The sequence below is a fragment of the Ailuropoda melanoleuca genome, chromosome 6 (assembly GCF_002007445.2).
Source record: "Ailuropoda melanoleuca isolate Jingjing chromosome 6, ASM200744v2, whole genome shotgun sequence".
NCBI classification, from domain to species: Eukaryota; Metazoa; Chordata; class Mammalia; order Carnivora; family Ursidae; genus Ailuropoda; species Ailuropoda melanoleuca.
Window position 1 is genome coordinate 120,149,291 of NC_048223.1, and position 25,817 is coordinate 120,175,107.

Here is a 25,817-nt window from a genome sequence, read left to right on the forward strand (position 1 = left end):
GGAAATAATCATTTTAAGGAAGGTGACCCTGGAATGCACAAGCTACTCCATTTGGTCACCTTTATAATTCTCACAACTCCAGAAGTGAGAACAAATTCCAACAGTAAGGAGATCTGAAATATCTTTTCAGAAATATTTATATATTTCACTTGTGAAAGTTTAGCATGTCTAGACTTCACGCAAGTCTACAATATTAAATAAAATGCAAGGGCCCCTTCACCCTTGGAGCTGCTAATCCAGAATATCATTTCCCCTTTCAGGTGGGAAGTGGAAGACACAGACAAGACACACACACACACACACACACCCAGTGGCCACCACTGAAACAGTGTTCAAACACACCACCAAAAATAACCAAGTCTGCACACACAAGTATATAATAACAACTATGTCACCATCCACACTGTAAGACAGACACCTGAGATTGTAAAATGAAAAAAAAAATGCACGTCTTAGAGGAGCTGAGATACAGACTTACATGGCCAGTGATGACTCAGAGCGCTTTTAAAACCTACACAAGTCTTCACATCGGAAGTTTGCTACTAGGGAAGCAGCGTAGCACAGCACAGGCATGCACGGCTTTAGCCTGTGTCTATCTGCATGCCAATTCTTCACCATTAATAGCTGTCTGCCCTTGCGCCCTCTGGGCCCCAAGCTTCTCATCTATAAAATGGTGAAAACGATAACACCTGTGTCTGGGACTGCTGTGAATTACCTGTGTAATTATACAACTTATTTATCAAATGCACCTGGCACATAGCCAGCAAGGTATTTTTTTTTTTAAAGATTTTATTTATTTGACAGAGATAGAGACAGTCAGCGAGAGAGGGAACACAAGCAGGGGGAGTGGGAGAGGAAGAAGCAGGCTCATAGCGGAGGAGCCTGATGTGGGGCTCGATCCCATAACACCGCGATCACGCCCTTAGCCGAAGGCAGACGCTTAACCACTGTGCCACCCAGGCGCCCCCAGCAAGGTATTTTAAAGAATCACACAATATAGTCAACTTACTATCAAGTAAAAAAAAAAAATAAAAATAAATTAAAAAATAACATGCATTATGTTATGTACATGTAAGTGTATAACCACACACATTCATGCATCTATGTGTACATGGGGGGGGGCAACAGGCTAGCAGATGGAGTAAAACGTTACCAATAAGTGAATCTGAGAGAAGGATATACAGGTATTCGTTGTATCATTTTTTTTTTAAAGATTTTATTTATTTATGAGAGAGAGAGAGAGAGTAGAGAGAGCGTGTGCCTATGCCTGTGTGTGAAAGTGAGAGGAGGGGCAGAGGGAGAAAGAATCTTAAGCAAACTCCCTGCTGAGTGTGGAGCCGACACAAGGGGCTCGATCTCACAACCCTGAGATCATGACCTGAGCAGAAATCAGGAGCTAGGGGCGCCTGGGTGGCGCAGTCGTTAAGTGTCTGCCTTCGGCTCAGGGCGTGATCCCGGCGTTCTGGGATCGAGTCCCCCATCAGGCTCCTCCACTGGGAGGCTGCTTCTTCCTCTCCCACTCCCCCTGCTTGTGTTCCCTCTCTCGCTGGCTGTCTCTCTCTGTCAAACAAATAAATAAAATCTTAAAAAAAAAAAAAAAATAGAAATCAGGAGCTGGATGGTCAACCGACTAAGCCACCCAGGTGCCCGTCTCTGTATCATTTTTATTCTTGTACCTTTTCTGGAAGTTAGAAAATTTTTCCAAATAAATAGCTAAATAAAAAATTTTACTATTTGACTATTAATTGTAATAATATGGAACTGAGCCCTCTGGTCTTACTTAGCATACTTACTACCTGAGGGCCTTGGGCCACATCTGGAAGTGGCAAAGTGTCCAAAGCAGAGCTGAATTAACAAAACTGTGCATTCACGTCATGCTCAAAAAAAAAACACAAAAAAACAAAAACCCAAGTAAAAGTGCTTGCCAGACTCTCATTTAAGACTCACCAATTCTACTATGCTGTCTCCAACCAAGAATTTAACAAAGTCTTTAGGAATTAGTTTATTTGATTTAATCTGAATTAAAACAATAAAAATACTGAGCATCTCCGTAGATCTTTCTTTCTAGGATTCTATATCCAAAAATATGAAAAACTTTTATCATGCTCATGTTTTCCTTTGTGAGCCAAGAGCAAGGTAACTACACGGGCCTGTACTAGAATACAGAACCTTGAATACAGAGAAGGCAGAAATTTCCCTTCCATGAGCCTAATTCCAAATTCTCGACTAAAGTATGAGACTACAGTCTACGTGACTCCACGATAATACCAGAGGCACACAAGCACCCCCAGGATGTCCTTTGTAAGTTTTCCTCAGTTCACCCAAAATAAATGGGAAGAAAATTAAAAGGTAAGAGAAAATCAATAAACGATAACAAAGAAGGGAAAAATGGATCCCCAAAAAGAAGGCCCTTATTTTTTTGTCTCCCCCTAGTACTTCTGATTACCTGGCTCACCAAGGCCGTCTTGCAGCACTTTGAAACCTTTTCCACCTCAAAATTCAAAGAAATGCAGCTGATAAGTTTGTAAATAAGATATGCATTTTTAATTTTCATTTATTTCAACTTATTTTGTTCCCTAGTGAAAAACAAAAAGAAAAACACACGTTGGCTACTGTTTGATTTCCTACACCAATGCCTTCCCCCCTCCACCCACCCCTGCTTCAATCCTTCACCATAATTGTTTGAAAAGCAAGTTCAAAAAACTTTGCCTGGCTTAGCCACACATACAGTAAGCAGAAATACACCCTTGTAAAAATTACTGTTCAAATTAAGTCAAACTTGGTAGTTCCAGGTTAGAAAAGCAACTATTACATAGCCTAGGAAAAACTGTAAACTCATTAGCGTCACCTTGGTCTCAGTTTTCAGAGTTAGGCAGAAGAGTCCAGATGGCCCTCTGTCTCTGAGTAGTCAAGGTCCTATTATCTTTGGCAACAACGAAGATCTGTTTGTCATCATTTTGTTTTTCAAGATTCTCAGGGGAAAAAATTCTCAACCTTAGTAATCTGTTCCAGTATTTTAAAACTTCAGATAATAGAATATTCTCTACTATCTGCTCACATTAATTTTTTATAAAGATTTTATTTATTTATTTGTCAGAGAGACAGCAAGCGCACACAAGCAGGGGGAGTGGCAAGTAGAGGGAGAAGGAGGCTCCCCAGTGAGCAAGGAGCCCAATGCGGGACTCGATCCCACTGGGATCATGACCTGAGCTGAAGGCAGATGCTTAACAGACTGAGCCACCCAGGCGTCCCTGCTCACATCAACTTTTAAGTCAAATTTTTTAAATGTAGAATATATCTCATTAAATACTACATCGAGCCCAGGCACAAAAATGGTTAATAACTACTCATCTGAACTCCCCATCATAATCATAAGGACAACATCTCTGAAACAGGATAAAATGTTTCACTGACAGAAAGATTAAAAACTATTCCTCATGGAACATTGCATCAAAAACTGGGGATGTACTGTATGGTGACTAATATGACAAAATAAAAATTTAAAAATAAAAAATAAATAAAAACTATTCCTGACATGGGTTCTATCTAGGTCTATTATGCAGAATAATTTACCAGCTCTTTCCCTTCTTACTCTCCATCTCAAACTTGGGTGGGCAAGTGCTTTATTTATGTGGACACACCCTCATACGGACCACAATACTGAGCACCCAAGGAAACGGCACAACTGTTGGCCTCCCTAAAGCACCCATGCTGCTGGGAGACAAGAAAAAAATTCACTCAGGTGATCTGGTAAGTGGCTGGTAATGGTGTAGCGGAACACAACATTTTAGGGAGGTACATTAGAAACTGAGGGCAGAAATATTACCCATGTGGGGTCAGGCTCCAGAGGATGGCAGGCTGTCCAGGAAGAGGAGGAGATCGAGACCAGATGAAGGCCTCATGGATAACAGGTCATAATTCAAGAACTGGCAAGCAAGTCTACAAAGAGGTTATCACATCCCCTCAGCAGCATGAGGCCCCAATCTGTGTTTTTATCTGCTATTTGCTGACTCTGCTTCTGCTCCCCCTAATGTCACTGCCCTCTCATCTTGATATCTGTTGATTCACAGATCCCTTTGAAAACCAGATGAAAGAAACCCAAGGACTCTCTTCAAGATAAATGTGCACATAGACAAAAGTCTGCCTACAATTCAAACTTTATGGACCTGTGTTTATGAAGCCTTAAAGTCACTCTGAGCTTTTGTGACTGTTTCTCTGGGTGGCACTCTGTAGGACTACCCCTCCTAAGCACTGCTCCTCCCTACGGTCTCAATCCAGACTTCCTTCTAAGAGAGGATCTCATTGATTTAGTCCCCTACTATTCAGTGGGCAAAGCTGTAATGCTGAGCCCTACATGACACTAATCCACCCAAGACTGACTACCTTTGGGTCAGTCACCCGTGCCTAGTCCAATTAATAGTGATTATGATGGCAGTGTTTAATAGTCACTAAGCATGGTGACCGAAACTCAAAGGCTGCATTTCTTTGGTAGAGTCTATAGGAATAGCAAGTTCCCTCAGAAAAGGGGTCTGGGCATGGCCGCCATCTGAGTGCAATGGACACTCTATGCAAAACAAACACAACAGAAAAAAATGGGGGAGGATAAGTGCAAACTCCCACGAGTCACAGATCAAATTTTAAATATCGTGTGTGTGTGTGTGTGTATGACTGACTAATGGTTGCAGGGATGCCAAAAAAGAACAGTAAAAGTGGCATAAGATAGGCTATTGGAGTTTTACATTTATATTGCATTTTACAAGAAAGAAGAGAAATGAGGTAGCAGAAAGAATGGATGATGCATATCCTGGTGGGCAAAGGTGTGTCTAAAGGCCGATGGTGAGAAATTGGAAGAAAAGGGAACCCTTGAAGACCAAGCAAAGGAATCTGGATTTCCGAGAACTGTGTGAGACACCACAGATTTTCTAGCAAAACTGTTTTGTGCACAGTATAAATCATCTTTAAACAGTTCCCTGGTTGAAGCTGGACACAGGGTGGAAGGGAGTAAGGCAGTCCACCAGCAATGGATACAGGGCTTCCTCTGCTTTTCACTGCGGTCGTTTTCAACTTACTGTTCCATATCCAAGATAATTATGCTACTCAAGGTTGTTTCCCTCTAACTAATACACAAACTCAGATAATAAGGCTTTTGAAAGTGTCCCATATGAGAATCTTACAGTTGCCTTAGTTTTACATATGAAGACCTGAGCACCAAGAGAACATCTACAGATATAATAATAAGGAAAGAAGACCTGTGCCGTGCCATGATGGAGGCCCAGGACGGTGGGGGATTGGTTTCATTCTAGCCCCAACACCAAGGGAGGACACTCAGCAAGATAAACTGTCGTTAAACATGTACTACATAAGCGCTTCTCTAAAACAGCTTCGTTGTGAACGCGCTAGGTTCAAGCAATGTGCCAAACCTCTATCCCAGTAAAGCTGACAGCGACTATAAGCTCTCATCTTACAACGTATATGACAACACTGCGTTCTCTATACTAAGGAAATGAACTGAATTTAGCTGCTAGGGCACGTTCACTGGGCTATTATTAAGCTGTCAAGTTTCTTTTTATTTCTAAAAGCAAGGAAAGCAGAATGATTTATAAATACTAAAGACAGACCCTACCGTGCACATCAGAACTAGAAAAAGAAAGCATCACAGTTTGGAATTTTTAACCTTATTTGTTGTTGCTACTGCTCCTTCTGAGAGACATCCAGATTTGCTAGATACATCTCCTTGTACAGAAACATTAAATTACCTTTAAGTTGACATGAAGGCCACCCATAAATCCCCTAAAGAAAATTTAAGACAGTCCTGGGGTCGTCAATGAGTATATGGATGGCACAGGGTTAGGAATCAGACACAAGAAACTTCTCTCTGGTGTGTCATACAGGATAGTTTGTTTTGAGACTGTTATGGTGAACCCCAAATTAATCTTTCTGGCAATTCCTTTTTGACAGCAGTAGTCAAATTACCCATGGTAACTCAGCAACTGTAAAGCCCTACAGACTTCAGTGACAAGTGGATAACCCTTTAAACAGGGTTTCCAAACTTTGGTACTACAGACATTTTGGGCCAGAGAATTTTCTGATGCTAGGGGCTCTTGTGTGTACGGCAGAATGTTTAGCAGCATCCTGGGCCTCTACCCACTAGATGCCAAGAGCACACACACCCCTCCCCCACTGTCCTGTTGGGACAACCAAAAGGGTCTCTAGATGTGGGGCAGGGGGTGGGGCAAAATTGCTTGATAGAGGACCACTGTTTAAGGGCAAGTGGGAAGGGGAACTCAGAGCAGGAAGCCCTTCATCGCCCCACTATAGCTAGTGTTAGATCATGAAACAAATTCATGTTAAAAATAGTGTTTAGACTGTAAATTTACATAACACAATTACCAAGACTAGAAAAAACTATATTGTTATTTCAAGGGCTTTACATATAACGAACTTCTTCTTAATTAGATACATCTCTAAATCAACCTGTTTAAAAATAAACCTTTTAATACAAATATAAACTTTTTTTTAATGATTTTTTTAAATTATATTATGTTAGTCACCTTACAGTACATCCCTGGATTCCGATGTAAAGTTCGATGCTTCATTAGTTGCGTATAACACCCAGTGCACCATGCAATACATGCCCTCCTTACTACCCATCACCAGTCTATCCCATTCCCCCACCCCCCTCCCCTCTGAAGTCTTCAGTTTGTTTCTCATAGTCCATAGTCTCTCATGTTTCATTCTCCCTTCTGATTACCCCACAAATATAAACTCTTTAATTCAAATATAAACCATGTATATTATTATACGGGGCTATCATTTCAGAATTACAAATGTTATAAGTTATTTGCAATGCTTTTTCAATTTGTAAAAATATGCAGCACAAGAGTATCTTCACTGTTTATCTGACAATTCAAACATAACTTTCTCATTACTTAAAACAATCTTTTAATAAACTTACCTTTAATTAATATTGTTGAAATCATAAAAAGATCTATCTTGTCTTGTAGACATACCAAATGATACCACTTATAGATATGTACTTTCCCTCCAACAAATAATCAAATTAGTCATTATTCTCATATTACCATCCATCCATTCATCCAAAGATTTATAGAATATTTACTATAAATCAGGGACTGCTGCTAAAATTAAATGATAAATCAACTTAAACTCTACCTCTTGAGAAGCTTAGAGTCTAAAGAAACAAACAGATAGGAAAACATGTATTTATAATACAATGCAGTCAAGCAAGGTTTCAGAGTGGGAGCAAACCTGAGCTGAATTTTGCAAGGCGAAGAGGATAAAGGGAGGATATCACTGTTTTAATACGTTGGCGTAGAGAAGGTCTTTTATTTATTTATTTTTAAGGTTTACTTATTTATTTGAGAGAGAGAGAGAAAGAGAGAGAGAGAGAGAGCACGTCTGAGCCAACTAAGAGCTGGATGCTCAAGCAACCGAGCCACCTGGGCGCCCCGAGAAGGTCTTTTAAAAGTATTTTACAAAAGCCAGGAGCCACAGAGGAAAAGGATGAGTAAACTGGGTGACATAAAAAATTTTAACTTCTGTATAATTAAATAAATATATATACAATAAACAATGATATAAGGCAAATGACAAAATGGGATGTGACTAACAAATGGTAAATGTTTGATATTACAAGTATTAGTACACAAAGAGCTTTTCATTGTGTTTTAATCACTCTTGTAACTGAATTTTCACAAAACACATCATCCTGTTTCAGTGAAGAGATTCCTGTATCTCTGCACCTTTTGTTTTTTAAGTTATTAGGAAGAAATGTCCAAGAGCAAGTGACTTATTTGCACACCCTTCAGTACTGAAATCAAGAATAGGCTGGCCAGTATCATTCTATAGGGAGAAACCTAAAGTTAAATGAGGTATTTCTAATTTAATGGAATCAAGGCTAAGTCTGAAAAAGGGAAAGCGGAGACGTTTTATTACAATAGAATTATAACAACACAGAGATCATTTAATAGAGATACTTATTAAACTGATTATGTGCAGGCAGTGCCCTTAAGAAAACTAAAAGTAACTACCCATCTGGGAAAAACTTCAGTCTTGACCATTAGCACAATCATACACCAAACATTTCAGATCAATTACTGAAATGTGAAAGGTAAAACTATGAAATTATCAGAAGAAAATAAAACACTGCCATGGACAGAGGGTAGGCAAAATTTTTTTGAACAAGACACAAAAGCCCTAAAGATAAACAGGACTACATTAAAATTAAGAATTTCTCCTCATTACAAGATACCATTAAGAGAATAAAAAGGCCAGCAATGAGTGGAGGAAGTTACCTGTAAAACACGTATGCAACAAAGGATTCCTACCCAGAATGCTGGGAGGACTTCTACAAATAAGAGTCAGACAACCCAACAGATAAATGGGCAAAAGACTTCAACAGACACTTTACAAACGACCAGCAGACATATGACAAGGCATTCAATTTTCTCAGTCATTCATCAAAATGCAAATTAAAACCACAATGCTCCCCCCACCCCCCAACATTACACTATCAGGATGGGAGGCACCCAGGACTCTCACCATACTGTAAGAGTGTAAACTGGTACAGTCACTTAAGTTATGGGCAGTATGAACTAAACCCATGATCTAGCAATCCCATACCTAGATCTATGCCCATCAGAGACACATTTGTTCACCAAAAGACATGTGAATAATGCTCACAGTTGCACTACATTAGCCCAAACCCAGAAACAGTTCATCCCCAGGAGAATGTGCATACAAGCGATGAGAATAAACCACCAATTGTTACACACACCACATGAATAAATCTCACAAATGTATTGCAGAACGGGGAACAAGTCAGTCACAAAATAAAATACACTGAGTGATTCCATTTATGTAAAGCATAAAAACAGGCAAGATGAGTCTACTGTGATTATCTTTGGGGTTGGATAATAATTAGTGGGGGCATGAAAGAGGTTTGTGTGGGGCTGGAATATTCTGTTTCTTGATCTTGGTGCTGGTTGCACAGGTGGAATCACTATGAAAATTTATCAAGCTGTACAATTAAGAATGGAGCATTTTTCGGTATACACATCATGTTTCAGTAACCAGTTTAAAAAAAAAAAACAAAACACTACAGCTGGGTAGCAGAGACAATTCCTGGAAAATATAAACTTGACCACTGAGATAGGCCTGACTACATTTTTTCTAAGCCCGGTGTTCCAGTTAGAGACCTGTGAAGAAGGCAGTTCCCTGCACGCTTCTCATGTACTGCTTCCCTTCCCTTCCCAGCTTTCCTTACTCAGACAGATGTCCGCCTTCTACAGGGAATGCACGTCAATAAACTCATTGAGCACCTTCTGTGTGCTAATTAATGTGCTGGGCACCGAGGACAGCGACACATCAGCCATGGGTTGCTCACGGACCTGACAAGCAGAAACCATGTCTGACATATCCCTCTTGCCTTGGCATCTAGCATGATGTTCTACACAAAGGATGCTCTCTGTAAACACTGACTGTCACGTATACCTACAAACAAATGGAGCACAAGCACAGCTACAGATAACACACTTAGAATGCCAAGAGTTCACAGGATCGGAAAGGCTGCCACCAGTTTCGCTCAGTACACGGGGCATGAAGCTGGTGGGGGCAGCAGTGGGCAAATACAGTGAATGGCCGGAGCGTGGTCTGGAAGGGAAGCTCCAGCTGGCCCACGCAGGGCTAACTGCAAGAACTTTCAGAGGTAGGGGACACGGAGGAAGGGAAGCTGGACAGCACGGGAAGCAGCGCCTAACGGGGAATGGGGCTGTGTGAAGGAGAAAAGCAAACTTGCTTCTTCAGTAGGTCAGGGCACAGCTCGGGTGGAGGGAAGTACTTTCCAAAAGCTCCAAGGATAACTGCTGGTTTTCAAAGGTTAGGGATCATGCACGATACCAGGCTTCCTATTTCACTGTGGGCAGCCAGATTGGGAAAAGGCACATGATTAAATATACTTTTATTCCCCAGTTAACATTTACCTTTAACTAATATGCAAGTATTTCAGAATTCTCCAAAATTAAGTTATATGCAGCTCATCATAAATCTAAGAAACCAAGCCATTTATACAAATTTCAATTCCAACTCTCCCTTATGTTACTAAAATTAAAATGTGAGGAGCACCTGGCTGGCCCAGTCGGTAGAGCATGTGACTCTTGGTCTCGGGGTCATAAGTCCGAGCCCCACGTTGGGTGCAGAGTTTATTTAAAAAGATAAATAAAATCTTCTTAAAAATGTGAGTTAATTCAAACTCTGGGCAAGCTAAGCATATTGAGCTTCAATTTTCTCATTTGTAAGAGAAGTTTAAAACACATGGCCCTTAAGGAATTGCCTTTTGACTCTGATGCAGCAAATTTTCACATGTGCCAATTTCAGAAACAAGAATTTGTGATGAGCATGTGAATTCTTTTACCTCCCCCTGCCTGTAGGAGGCATCAAAAATCCCTTACTAAAATTATTCTGTGGTCATTTTTTCTACTGACTCTGTCTAATTCATCAGACATTTAACACCCTGAACAATAGATGCTGAATCACAAACTCCAGAGCTGTGTTCTGTGCTGTGGGTAACCGATGAGATCACCTGTATTTCTTTCCAACAGTAGTGAAGTCGCTACTGTGCGCACCCAAATGCATCACCCGGGCTGCAATACCGTAGTAAAATAACATTTGCTAATTTGTCTGGTCAGGAAACTTTGAAAAGCGTGGGAACTTGGGGGTTTCAACAGCTTGTGATTTTGCAGATGCAGCTTTGTAAATAAACCCCAATTTTTTCCTATAGGTGATTTTGTAACAGTAATGCCAACTGCCTTCTTTTAGGCAAACTCCTGCAGAATTCCAGAGGTGCTGTCTGACCACAATCAAGCTGAGGCACTGACTTGAGGAATGATTAATCACAGATGAATTAGCTTTTTGTTTCTTTTCTGACATTTCCGAACCCTTTCTGATGTTTCAACTATCTGATGTCTGGCCATGTCATGCTACCAAAGCAGACTNTTTCTGACATTTCCGAACCCTTTCTGATGTTTCAACTATCTGATGTCTGGCCATGTCATGCTACCAAAGCAGACTGCCTGAAATCACTGTTTACTTTGGCCTGCATACAAGTCTGGATAACGATTTAGTCAAAACACCTCCTGCAGATCACAGAATGGCCTTATAGCAGCACTCTGAGAGACAGCATGGAGAGGAAATTTCTAAAATTATCCCTTACATCATTTCTATATATTCCCATTTTTTACTTTCAAAGGAAATCAAAGAGTTTGGAATTGTATGGAAAGGGGTCAAAACAGAGAATATGAACTAAGCTATACATGTAAATATTAAACATTTTGGAAACACAGGAAAATTCATTTAAAAAATATTTAGAAAACAAACCAAACTGATTTAAACCAACAGCCTGATTTTTAAAGTGTATATAATAATACTGTGTGTATACATACATATAAATTGTATAGCATATATAAAACCTGTATAATGCACATATAAAATAAATAAACATAAAGCAACAGCTCAGTTTCCAAGAAATACTGGTTGTGAGGCCAAATGAAGAGAAAACCTGTTCAGGGGTTCACCCCCTGCAGTGCCACGTGCTCCAGGAAGCGATTCCTCCCCTCACAAATCAGAGTTGCACAAGGTCAGTCCCAGCCCCCTTGCCAGAGACTGGCTCAGACACACACAAGAGGCACAACTCTGACAAGTAAAATGAGTGAAGTGGGCTGGGAGGCTTTTTGGTAAGGTTTCCCTTAATCTTAAAAGAGATACAGACAACCTCACACACATCGAGATAGCTATTGTCAAACAAAACCAGAAAATAAAGTGTGCATGAGAATGAGGAGAAATTAGAATCTGTGTGCAGAGCCTCTATGGAAAACAGGAGGGTGGGTCTTCAAAAAATTTAACATATTACCATATATCCAGCAATTCCACTTCTGGGAATATACATAAAAGAACTGAAAGCAGAAACTTAAACAAATATTTGTACACCCATGTTCATAGCCAAAAGGTGGAAGCAGCCCAAGAGTCTGTCAGTGGGCGAACGCATAAACAAAATGTTTATATGTAATATGAAATATTATTTGCCTTAAAAAGGAATGAAATTCTTACACTTGCTACAACATGGATGAACCTTGAGGCCATCATGGTAAGTTAAATAAGCCAGTCACAACAAGATAGATACTGCATGACTCCAGTTATATGAGGGGCCTACCAGAGTCAAATTCAGAGACACAAGTAGAATGGTGGTTGCCGGGGGGCTGGCGGGAGGGAGCGTGGGGAGCTACTGTGTAACGGACACAGAGTGTAAGTTTTGCAAGAAGAAAAGAGTTCTGGAGATGGATGGTGGTGATGGCTGCACAGCCATGTGGACGTACTTAATACCTCTGACCCGTACACTTCAAACCGTTAAGATGGTATATTTTGTTATGTATACTTTACCACAATTAAAAATATTTGTTAAAAAAAGGGGCGCCTGGGTGGAATAGCGGTTAGGCGTCTGCCTTCAGCTCAGGGCGTGATCCTGGAGTTATGGGATCGAGCCCCACATCAGGCTCCTCCACTATGAGCCTGCTTCTTCTTCTCCCACTCCCCCTGCTTGTGTACCCTCTCTCGCTGGCTGTCTCTATCTCTGTCAAATAAATAAATAAAATCTTTAAAAAAAAATTTGTTAAAAAAAGAAAGAGAGGGGTGCCTGAATGGCTCAGTTGGTCGAGTGTCTTGACTCTTGATATCAGCTCAGGTCTTAATCTCAGGGTAAGGAGTTCAAGCCCCATGATGGGCTCCATGCTGGGCATGGAGCCTACTTTAAAAAAAAAGAGAGAGAGATAGAGAGACACAGGAGAGGACATTACTCTTTTCTGACTCTAGCTACTGTTAATGGCCCATGATGCCAATATGGGCAGCAGCCACCTTGGAACTATGAGAGCAGCAGACCTAGAAGACGAGCATCACTGAGCATGGCAGAGAGCTGCACTGTCCCCTCCCACTTTAAGTAGGGTAACTCTGTCAGGAAGAAACAGTTCTAGGTTGAAAATACAATTTCTATTCATGTCAGCCAGCTCCTGAGCCCCCAAACTGGTACTGATTTATGCTAAAACTGTATCAAGTCCCATTAACATGGCCACGATATATATATAATATAACCTTATTATAAGGTTAATGCGAACAACGATAACACAACATATCAAGCCCATTTCCTTTCATTAATGACTATTTTCCAGCTCTCATTAATTCTTTTGTAACTATCCTGTGCCTTACATCTAAGCCTATAGGTGCAAACAAAACACATCTTACTAAGGAATGTTTGTTTAAATCAACCTTTACACACGCACGTGCACACACACACACAAGCAAAATCAAAAAGAATTCAATAAAAATGCATTTGAAGGAATATGATGCACAAAAATGTAACTGTTGTAAACTAGTAAACCACAGAGGAGAACGTATGGCGACATGTGCCATCTACGTAACCATGAAGATGACCACACGGTGATTTTCATCTTGCCGTGCTCATCATTATCATTAGCCAGACAAGCAAAATCAAAATTTACCATGGTGTGACAAAATGCCTTGTAGGCTCATGTCAGGATAGTAAATGAAATGCCTTAAAAAGATGAATTTCCATAAGCCAATTTGGCACATCCCTAGGTACGACCGCATATGGAAATTCAGTGACTTTGCCAAAACCCTCTCACACTGAGCCATCAGAAACTTCTCAGATCACTTCAGCTCACTTCAGGCTTAATTCTGAGTCTGCACAGCTCCACAGAGAATGACTTCTCTCTGCATGGACATCTGCATCTCTATCTAGTGATCTCGATCCCACACTATGTGTGTTAGTCATCTCTAGCTGAATAACAAACCGCTCCAAACCTTAGTGGCTGAAAACCTCAGTAATTTATTACTGCTCAGGATTCTTTGAGTTGGCTACAGCTCGGTTAGGTGGGTCTTCCGACGGTATCTCTTAGGCTCAATCAGGCAGCCGTGTTCATTCAGCAAGCTCGGCTGGAGCTGAAACATCCGGGACGGTCTCAGGCCTCCCAGATGGCATCTCTCGCCAGCAGTAGTTGGCCCTCTTACATGACGACGGCCGGCTCCGAAGACAGAGGAAGGGCAAGCTGCCAGTCCTGTTAAGGCCTGGGCCTGAAGCCCCAGAAAGTTCTTTCCATGGTATCCTGTTAGTTAGTGCAAGTCAGAAGGCCAGTCCAATCAGGGCAAGGGAAACAGAATCTACCTGTGATGGAGGGAGCAGCATGCACATACAGGGTGAGAGGAACTGACGAACACACACCCTTGGAAACCATCTACCGTGCCACGGTCCTCCCTACGTGGAAAGATAAACTCGTCATTTCAGCATGCCCCCATTAAAACTCATGACTAAATAAAAAGAGAGCAGGTAAAGCCAGCTCTTTTGTGTATCTTAGACCCGCTCTCAAATACTTTCATTTGCTCTACTTCATATAATAAGTGTGTTATATGGTGAAGGCTGTAACTTAATATGTCTAAATCTACACAAGAAAATCCAAATGAAACACTACTCTAGTTTCAGGTACAGTTACGTATCACTGGATGCCACTGGGCAATTATTATCTACATGCCCCCCAAACTACAACCTCCATTAGGGCCGAGCCCACATCTGTACTGTTTATAGCTATATTCCCAGTGGCTAGAGTGTATCAGGTACTTAAGACACTGCTGCTTCTCAATTATTAAAAATATTCCTATTTTAAGATATATTCCTTTTTTCTTTAATACCAGCTAGAAATACACAGATTTTTCCATGTATATTTTAGAGTGTGGCAAAAATACGCCATTATTAATGCTTTAAACACTTAGTAATCCTTCAAGAAAGAAGAGACACTTTTAACTATTACTGTAGTTATATGCTAAATTTACCCTCACTGAATCTTGAAAATGAGAGATTTTACAATACTGTGCAATTCATTTTCTGTGAATTACCTTTTGTTGGTGTCTAGTTCTGGACCTTCAAATTGCAATGAGAAATATTCATGCTTGAAACAACATCTACCTTACAATTCTGAACAGCACATTCCTGATTGAGAATTTGCACCTATATAAGCAGTTGTGCTGTTCCTTCAAAACTGAGGGTTCTCATTTGCTGAAAATATAATAAAATATCCTTAGATGAAATGAAAACATCTATAAATGGAACAAAATAGTCATTTTATTCTGCCCACAAACATCTGAGCTCAGCCTTTTTCTGCCCTGAATGGACAAGGCCAAAACCAACAGGCACCCTGCGGCACAACACGGGAATTATTCCAGAGAGGTTCACCTTTTTGCAGCACCAGCCCCAATAGAGTTCAGTGCCACTTTCCTCCAAACAAAAGACAAAAGTGTCCACAATTCTGCAAATTTGCATAAAGGGAGGCAGTACTGGTATACACTAGCATAAGCCTCTGCTTTTCCCCAGCATGTGAACTAAGAAGTATGGCTAATCGCACTAGCAGGCTACTTAGAAATTTAGGTGCCATTTATCAGTATATAAACACAGAACTTTGACAGGTCTCAACAAAACCACAGATAATGATTTTGTGCATGCTACCCAACTGGGTAGGTTCTATCCTACTAGTCAGTGCAAGAAGATTCTATACTCAAATTGAGATCAAAACACAATATATCTCAGGGCGTTTGGCTGGCTGTTGGTAGAGCAAACAACTCTTGATCTCAGGGTCATGAGTTCAAGCCCCACATTGGGCACAGAGCTTACTTAAAAAAAAAAAAAAAACCCACCCCACAATATATCTCATTTCTACATCATTCCCATTTTATAGTTGTAAAACCAAGACCAGATATAGTTAAGCAACTTCTCCAAACCATTACACACTCCTGTACCACCACCTCCCTTTGATATCAGAGTACTTATCAGTACTCCACGATATTCAGTCATACTCCCTTCTGACTACCTGTGTGTCTTACTAAGTTCTAACCTATTAGCAAAGCAGATGCTGTCCTGGTCACACTCAGCAAATAGTTGTTAAACACAAGAGGCAGTTTCTTGACCCTCGGCACTAGTATTTCTTCTCATTAATTCAACAAATGTCTATTAAAAATTAAACATCTATCGTGTGGCAGGCACACTTTTAGCTGCTTGGCATACATGATGAAGATACACATCAAGAGGCTCACAAGCGCACACACAGGAGATAGACTTGAACTTTGAGAAGAAACACAGAATGCTAAGGTGGATGGGTGGTCAACTCTAGTCTTAGTGTCCAGTATAGATACCTGGAGCAAGTGACGGCTAGGCTGAGAAATGATGGAGGAGGAGTTTGCAAGCATGGAGAATGGGTAGAGGGAGAGAGAAAAACGAGAGATTAGTAAGGGTAAAGGCCCTTGGGTGGGAAAACCCAGCTGAATGGTCGGTCAGCCTTCAATGTTCCAGGACCCAGATAACAAAGCATAGATATGAGCTTCTTTGATATGAGTGATTCTGAATTTAATAAACAGAAAATAGCCAACTTTAAAATGAGAAATAATCATCTTTCCAGTTCATTATTATGCTCTCAGATGTGAGGAATTAATCAGGTGTGGTGGTTCTCAAGCTTGACCTCAATTAGAATCTTCTGAGCGTTAAAAAAAAAAAAAAAAAAAAGACACCCATGGTTTGAACCCCCCGCCCCCCAGCCAATGAATCAAAATCTCAGAAGGTAAGGGCCCATGTATTGGTATTTTTTAAAAGTTTCTCAGGTCATCCTAAAGTATGGCCAAATGGGGCGCCTGGGTGGCACAGCAGTTAAGCATCTGCCTTCGGCTCAGGGCGTGATCCCGGCGTTGTGGGATCGAGCCCCACATCAGGCTCTTCCACTATGAGCCTGCTTCTTCCTCTCCCACTTCCCCCTGCTTGTGTTCCCTCTCTCGCTGGCTGTCTCTATCTCTGTCGAATAAATAAATAAATAAATAAAATCTTAAAAAAAAAAAAGTATGGCCAAATGGCTAACAGCAGCAACTCAAAAGGAAAGGAAGACTAGTTGTCCTCCGGTCTCACCCTGAAATGACCCCCTCATCTTCCCACTGGCTGACTTCCTGTCAATCAAATCTCAGTCTAACATTATGCCTCTGAAAGGCTCTCCCTGACCTCACTCTAAAGGAGCCACACCTAGTAAGTATTTACCACATCACACAGTGCTTATCCCTGATTATTTTGTCTTCTTTCTTAACTTGTTGTAGGCCCTTGAGACTAGGGATCTTGCCTGTGTTGTTCATTGCTGCATTTCCAGTAGGAGCTCAGTAAGTATTACTTGGATGAAGGAAAAAAAGGACAGGTGTGCATGGAAGTATCTCTCACGCAAATGGAATTTAAAAAATAATATCCTGGGGCGCCTGGGTGGCACAGCGGTTAAGCGTCTGCCTTCGGCTCAGGGCGTGATCCCGGCGTTATGGGATCGAGCCCCACATCAGGCTCTTCCCTATGAGCCTGCTTCTTCCTCTCCCACTCTCCCTGCTTGTGTTCCCTCTCTCGCTGGCTGTCTCTATCTCTGTCAAGTAAATAAATAAAAAAAAAATAATAATAATAATAATAATAATAATAATATCCTGAAGCTACAATTCTGACAAATTTCAGTTGGGTACGATTAAGCCAGACTGAATTAACAGTATGGAGAGCATTTTTTAATTCTTAACTAAAAACTACATATGAGCCTGACTTCTATTTCCAAGCAGAGCTCAACCTAGGAAGGACACTGAAGAACATACACCATTTAGTTTGGACTGGAGTCAACAAAGGTGGAATAAAAAGTCTTCACACGGAGGGGTGATAAAAATACGGTCAACATTTCCATGAATAACAACAACTAAAAAGAGATAGTTTAAAATATGTAGCAATTAAGATTTTAGCTTAGGCTTAAGGAAAAATTGAGGGAAAAATCCTGTGACACTAGAGTAGCCATTACAGATGGGAAGTAAGAGTGAAATTTCTCCAACTCCCTAAGATTGGCATAAAAATACTTCTGTTTAGAAGGAGTCAAGCACACAAAGGAAGAGGAATATATAGGGTGGCCAGGGTTTTCTTTTGAGTGTTATTATTGTACTACAATACCTAGAACAGACCTGAACTTATTTAGATCTGGTACCACAAAAATGAGCTAGGAGGAGAGAACACTAGTAAAAAAAACAGTACCAAATAAGTATTTTTGGGAAAACAGAAATATATTCATGCTTTTCTTTCCACAGAGAAAATATGTTTAGACCTATCAACTAAATTGATAATTCAGGCATAAAGAAAATATTTGAAGGATTAAAACCACAAGTTACCTAAAATGTACACTCAAATACTGGACTGAATTCCAGCAGGACACCTCGACCAGAAGACCTGGGCTGCTGTCAGCGTAAAACCAGCAAGGTATTGTGTATCACCCTTCTTTCAAAGCCAGTTCTGCTTCTAGGAGCCGCAGTTTCTAAGAATGGAAGTGTCCCTTCCCCAGACATTCAGCACTTAACCTCGACGCTCTGCAGCCACTTTTGTTTATGGATTAAAAAGAGTTACAAGTCACACCAACCAATGTACGGACTTTGTGTGGGTTCTAAGTCAAACAAACTGTAAAAAATATTATGAGACAATCAGAAAATATAAGCACTGACTGGAGATATAAGAGGATATTTAGAAATACTGCTAATGCTTTTGAGGTGTGATAATGAGACTATGATTATGTTTTCAAAATGCTCTTCTCTTTTCGAAATACACATAAAAACATGTACAAATGAAACGATATTCTGGATTTGTTCCAAAATAATTCAAAAGATGATGGAGGCAGGAATGGGGGTGAAGAACAGATGAAATATGAGGTACTGAGAAGTGCTGAAGCTGAGTAATGGGTACAAAGGGGTTTGATTACACTTTTTTTTTTTTAAAGATTTTATTTATTTATTTGACAGAGAGAGAGAGACAGCCAGTGAGAGAGGGAACACAAGCAGGGGAGTGTGAGAGGGAGAAGCAGGCTTCCCGCCGAGCTGGGAGCCTGATGCGGGGCTCGATCCCAGGACCCTGGGATCATGACCCGAGCCGAGGGCAGACGCTTAATAGCTAAGCCACCGAGGTGCCCCTTGATTACACTTTTCAATTCAGTTTATGTTTTTAAAATACCCGTAACTTAAAAAAAATGATAATTTATACATATGAATATGTTTTCTGATTTCCACATGCCATGTTCTTGGCTATGAAACCTTCAATGACTCCCAAATGCTTAAATACCTCAGACCAGCTTTCAAGTCCTTCAGTCCTTGGGTTACCCTTTTTTTATATGAGTATGTCATGGGCAAGGTCACGGGCAAATCCTTACTTGTCTGCTCCTTCTCTCTGACCTGTGCTTCCCCATCTGCCTACTCAACATCAGGCCAGTTAACCAAACCACTGTCCTGATCGGTTTTCATGTAAAATACCCAATCACCTAGATTACAAGTTTTAAGAGGAAGATTCACGTTTACATCTTTTTGCCCCTTCAGAGCTTAAAGCAGCGCTCTAAGTACAGCGAAGGTAGGCGGGATGTAGGCAACCTGCTCCTTCGCACTGCTCTACACTTGCCAGGGTTCTTACATACAGTAGGCTGCTGATCCTCAGAAAACATCAAAGAGTTTAATTAAAGAGAGTCATAAAAGGTAAAACTTTTTTAAAGGGAAATTCTGATATACAGTTAAATCTCACAATAATTCTATGAATTACAAAGTCAGAGCAGTAAAGGCTGTGGTGCTCGCTAGAGAAAGCTTCATTTCTGAGGCAGCAAAGTGATTTCCTTAAATAACCCATTCATCACCCCTTCTAAGCCCAAGTCCTCTACGCCCTGAGACAAAAATCATATTAAAGATTCATTTTTCTATGATGAAAATCTTACAAACATTTGCACAATTATTATTATTATTTTTACTATTGAAAACACCTCACTGCTTACATCGAGCTCCAGTTTTTCTGGACTGTGACTGGGTCCAAAGGAAACAAAGCTAAAATGGGAGGGAGGGAGGGAGAAAAAAATGGAGGATGGGGGAAGGGTTAGGATGCACCCAGACAAGGTAGATTCCTAGGGGGTGTACTGTGCTACCCCAAGTAAGCAGGGCCCTCACTGAATGTTCTAGAATAGCTGGGATTTCTACATATTTAGTTAATTTCTACAGAATAACCTGTACTAAGCAAACAGTAAGTGCCTATGTGTCCAGCACTGTTTTAGGCAATGAACAAGCCAGATTCCATGAAAAGTTTAAAACACATTTAAAAATAATTCACTCTATATATTGTAAATATACAAGCGAGTTAAACTAATATGATGAGAAACCATGAAAGCATTAATGTTCATGAGCTCCCTCTGGAGCAAATACGCATTAAAATCGGCTTTACCTTGTATTTCATCTTGGGACATGAATGAATGTAGAAACCCATATAATAATAGCTGAGTTGAGATGTTTTCTGATGAAGTTGCCTAGTAAAACTAATTTCTCTGCCAAAAGAAGAATAAAGATGAAGGTACAGTTAAATATAGTTCCAATACTCAAAGTATATGTAATTTGATGTAAAATATCTGATAAAATCTGAAAATCTAACATTAAGCTATTAAGAAACTCCAAGTGTTGAAAGCAAAACATTTTAAAAATACTTTAAGAGAGGTTTTACTAAAAATCATAAACAATTATGAGTTCTTTTGAGCAAATGCATCTAAGTTCACATTTCACACTTTATTGAGCCTATTAGTTGATCTAAAATTCAAACGGCATAAAAATAAAGAGACGTATTTAATACATTACTCATTATCCCCAGAGTTCCCAGAAAACTGGGTTTATCAAGTGAAAAACAGTGCAGCAAGTTTTATAAAACTCAATAGCCAACACATTTCAGGAAGAATGACTATTATTATGACCATTTACATCAAACACTTGCAACTGTATATGATGTATACTCCTTTCTAGATCTAGATGCTACTCTAACATTTATTTTCCCTAAAACTGAAGAGTGGACAAAAACTATGCTCTCTCACCACTTTTTCTCTATTTGTTGGTATAGGCGAGGATTAACTGAACAAAGACACTGTCAGCAATGCCCATGCTTGAAGTGGTTTTAATTTGCATCCGGATAAATCTGGGCACAGAACTTCATCCTACTTGTCTAAATGAATGACTGCTTGTATTTGAGAGTTTTAAGGAAACTTTAGTACATTTCTAAGTAGGAGAAAAGTTGTTTGTTTAGTTCTGATGTTTGTTTCTTGAAGGCTTTTTTTCTTTCTATCTTTCTTTTTCTTTCCTTATTTCTGATGAATGCTTGAAATTCAAGGAGAAATTTTTTAATTGAATAGTCTGTACACTTTGCAAGTTCAAATTTAAATCACTGAGGGTTGTGACCCTACAAATTCATCTATAAAGTAACCGTATTTCTAAATCCAAGCAGACTGAACATTATTAGCCTATAACAGAAAAAAATCCCACTATTCCTAGAACTAATCCACTTTCAAGGTTCAAAGTGACGAAGAATGCATTATACAACCAATGCGGGACCACCCAGCGCTGACAACGGCATTCCTTGTCTTGGTCCTACATCGCCCCTCTGCTCCCCCAGTTGTTGAGGCCCAAACCTAGAGCCATTCTTAATTGTCCTTCTCCTCTCACTCCCATGTCCAACCCATCAACAGGTGCAGCTGGCCCCATCTCCAAAATATACCCTGAATCTGACCACTTCTCACTACCTCCACCTCCGCTATTCTGGCCCAAGCCAGCATAGTGGCTCCGCTGGATGACTGCCACAGCTTCCTGACAGGCTTTCCAGTTTCCAGTAGTGCCCCTCCATAAATCCCACAGAGTGGTCTAACTCGTTTTTTACAATATTAATCAGATCAGTAACCTCCCCGAACCCTTTGCCTTTGAATTGGGTTGGTATCACACTTAGATAAAATCGAACCTCCCTACCATGACCTATCAAACGCAGCTCCACTGGTCCCTCCTCACCAGTGCCTCCTGCATCTCTGCATTCCCTGCCTAACCCCTGTCTACATCGTACCCTGTATCCTAACCCGCAGGACTTCTCTATTCCCACCACCTCAGATGTTGTCCTTAGATTTTTAACACAGTTGGGTCCTTTCTTTTTTCTTGGCTCCTCAAATGTCACCTGTTCAGAGAGGTCTTTCCTGGCTGCCCTATACAGAAAGGACCTCATGCCTACCACTGTGATTTTATTTTTGTCATTGTACAATGGAGTATTTAAAATTATGTTGGTCTTCTAATTTACGTTCTGCTTTGACAAACCTGGAAACCCTTATTCATTATTCATTGACACATTCAATCTGTGTGTCCAGGACACATAGATTCTTCTCAAATAAACATCTGTTAAACAAATTAATTCATTTCTAAAATTCATCTTGCTAATAAAACATAAATAAATGCCATGCTCATGATCCCTAATTCAAACATTTTTTTAAACCTACAGATTAGGTTATATAAAGATCTATACTGCTTACAGATTAAAATATAAAAAACTTATTCATTGTACAATTGCTTAAGAAATTAAAGAAATGGAGGGAAACTAGCTAAACAGATTGACTGAGTTACACTATAATCAATAGTAGAACTGTTAATTTATAGCCTATTCTCCCCAGTTTTGCTTCGAAGTGTCAATCTCCCGGCTGCCTTCCTCTTCTAGAAAAATCAGCAACTCGTATTCTCAAGAACAGTAAAAGGAAGTGACAAGAACATAATGCAGTGGCAATCTCCCTGCTATCAACTGGCAACAACTTTCATGCTCCCAGGCTCCTCTGCTTCTTCTTCAAACCTCTCCAGCTCTAGAATTTCAAGCGATATACCGAGCAATAAATAGAATTCTTTATAATTTTGCTGGGAATTGATTATTTACTATCTCAAATGCAGCAGGATTTCAATATCCCTTAGTTTACTGAGACATGAAATGATATGTCATTTATAGGCTGGAATTCACTATGTGGGAATAAATATTCTTGATATTTATCTGACAAGTCTAAACAAATCCATAGCTACATATTGTAAAGTGAGAGATAAATAAAACAAGAAGGAAAACGGCAATAATTTCAAAGTGTTGGCTGATTTTGGTCCAAAGAAAAGGTAGCTTTTCTGAAATAAATATATGCTTCTAAAGTTACAAAATGTAAATGCTTTAAATTATCAGTTCCAATTTCATTGACATCATAAGTGTCATGAATATTCTTAATTAGTTTATATACAAATGCAATTAACTACATAAGTAAAATAAAAGATTATTACAGAAATCAGTTGTAAGCTCTATAATTGTGAATCTGCTAAAACTTGGCATTAAGAGACAGGTCAGGTTGAAAATACTGAGATGGAGCATTTTTCTTTATATTATGGACCACTGAAACACACAAAATCAATTATGGACCAGATTTTTTACAAAAATCAAATGGTGATTAAAGAAAAATACCAACTCTTTCACTTTTATAATTCAGAAAAAAGCACACACATAACAAATAAATAATCTCAAAGTATATCTTCCCATGATGTGAGAATGTGACCACTGGACACAGAGACTAGGAAAAGAGAAACAACGACACCATGAGAAAGAGAGAGAGAGACTCAAGCTCCCAGACAAGCAACAGAAAAATAATTTTTCAATTCTCCTTCCCTTCTCTACCACATATATACGCAGAAAAGAAGGAATAAAAATAGTTGAATAAGTATTTTGATGGAATAAGGCCCTAATCTTTCTACCATAATGCAAAATATCTGTGCTGCGCTGCATATATTTGCAGCCATGGACATAAAAGGGAAATAATCTTTTGATGAGAGCCACAAAGTTAAGTGGATAGTTAGGGACTTCCCAGTTCTGACCTATATACTTTCTATAACTGTATATTCTTTCCAACAGACTCACATTGCTTTAATTGACATGACATTCATTTAACCTTTAATTATGAAAAGATATATACAACAATGACAAAAATATGTAAAAAAATACTATAATATTTAAGGAACATTATGTGGTTCTTGATTAGGGGAGCTTAAAAAACACATAAAAAAAGCAACCCACAAATACAATGACTTGTCATACACTAGACGAGATGGATAACCTAAAAAGCTAGGGAATTACCTTCAGACATTAGCCTCAGTTCTAAAACTGGCATTCTAAATACCAATATATAACAGACTACAATAGCAACAAAACTATGAACTATCAAATAGGATTTCTGCTGTTATATGACTAACTCTAATCAAATGAGGAATTATCTGAAGTTCCATATGACGCACTACAGCTGTCAAAAGTAATCTTACCGTAGTGCAGAGTAGACACCCAAAGACAGGAATGAATAATCAGGATCGTAGTACAAATACACAGACGATACACAGTACGGAAGGATGTCAATCACCCCCACAGCAATGATTCTTCCATCAAGCCAATATTGCTGGTGGAAGGAGCCATAACCACAGTCTGGTCCATGAGGGGGATTCTCTGCCTATGAGAAAGCAGACATACATGTGGACAGTTTGTCATATTTTTAGTTATATTAAAAATCTTTTTTTTAAAAGATTTTATTTATTTATTTGACAGAGATAGAGACAGCCAGCGAGAGAGGGAACACAAGCAGGGGGAGTAGGAGAGGAAGAAGCAGGCTCCTAGTGGAAGAGCCTGATGTGGGGCTCGATCCCACAACGCCGGGATCACGCCCTGAGCCGAAGGCAGACGCTCAACCACTGTGCCACCCAGGCGCCCCATTATATTAAAAATCTTAATAATTATCCTATTATACTTTAATTTTACTTTGTAACTCCTAAAATTTCCCATGTTGCCAGCATCCTCTGCAGTCACACCCTGTAAAATTTTTCTTGTATAAATACTGACCAAACAAAAGAATGAAAAAAGAAATACTTAAGATTTTAACTTGTTTAAAAATTTAACAGTAGGAAATAAAATTTCACAGGATAAGTAAATATTAAACTATATTTTTCTGTTCCACATAAAAGTTGGGAAAGAAATGGTGCATGAGAGAAGATGGAGAACATAAAAGGAGAGGGGTGGGTGAGAAAAGAACCCCATACTGCCAACCAGGCCCGATCTGTGACGACCACGTACCGACAAGCCATATGATCCCATTACTTTTTCCTAGGTAAGAGTTCCTGTGTAAATACAAAACGGCTATAACACTTCCCCTTTCTGGCCAAAGGAAAATAAAGTTATTTCCTTACCATTATCTTAATGTAACTATAATCCCACAAAAGAAATGGAGAGATTTCAGAATATTACCATTTATCTATAAGTAGTTGAGTGACATTTTTCATTTTAAAATTCAGTATGACTTTATTCTTTTTAAAGATTTAATTTTTTTATTTTTATTTTATTTATTTATTTATTTATTTTTTAAAGATTTTATTGATTTATTTGACAGAGATAGAGACAGCCAGCGAGAGAGGAAACACAAGCAGGGGGAGTGGGAGAGGAAGAAGCAGGCTCATAGCGGAGGAGCCTGATGTGGGGCTCGATCCCATAACGCCAGGATCACGTCCTGAGCTGAAGGCAGACGCTTAACCGCTGTGCCACCCAGGCGCCCCTAATTTATTTATTTTTAGACAGAGAGACAAAGAGCACACGGCGGGGGGGAGGAGAGGGAGAGAATCTCAAGTAGACTCCCTGCTGACCATGGAGCCTGATGGGGGCTCAATCTCACAACCCCGAGACACTGTGACCTGAGCTAAAACCAAGAGTAGGACACTCAACCCAACTGAGTCACCCAGGTGCCCTAAAATTCAATATGTTTTAAACATAACTGTTGTTACATGAAAATCATAAAAACGTGAAATCATAAAACATAAAAAAATTATGACACACC

The 25,817-nt window shown here is 39.7% G+C and overlaps 1 protein-coding gene across 12 annotated transcripts in view; it reads right to left on the bottom strand.

Moving 5' to 3' along the window:
* The window catches only part of ATE1 (arginyltransferase 1), a 163,814-nt gene that overhangs the window by 66,818 nt on the left and 71,179 nt on the right, over positions 1–25,817 (bottom strand). For 5 of the 12 annotated variants that reach the window (XM_034663369.1, XM_034663368.1, XM_034663372.1 and 2 more), the window contains 3 exons: positions 24,265–24,446; positions 20,360–20,459; positions 14,249–14,338 (listed from right to left, as the gene is read on the bottom strand). The exons of 2 other annotated variants lie outside the window; for them this stretch is intronic. In XM_034663369.1, coding sequence (XP_034519260.1) covers positions 14,249–14,338; positions 20,360–20,459; positions 24,265–24,446 — 372 coding nt within the window. The remainder of the gene's footprint in view (positions 1–14,248; positions 14,339–20,359; positions 20,460–24,264; positions 24,447–25,817) is intronic. 5 more of the 12 variants (XM_019805147.2, XM_019805146.2, XM_034663374.1 and 2 more) reach the window with 1 other exon arrangement.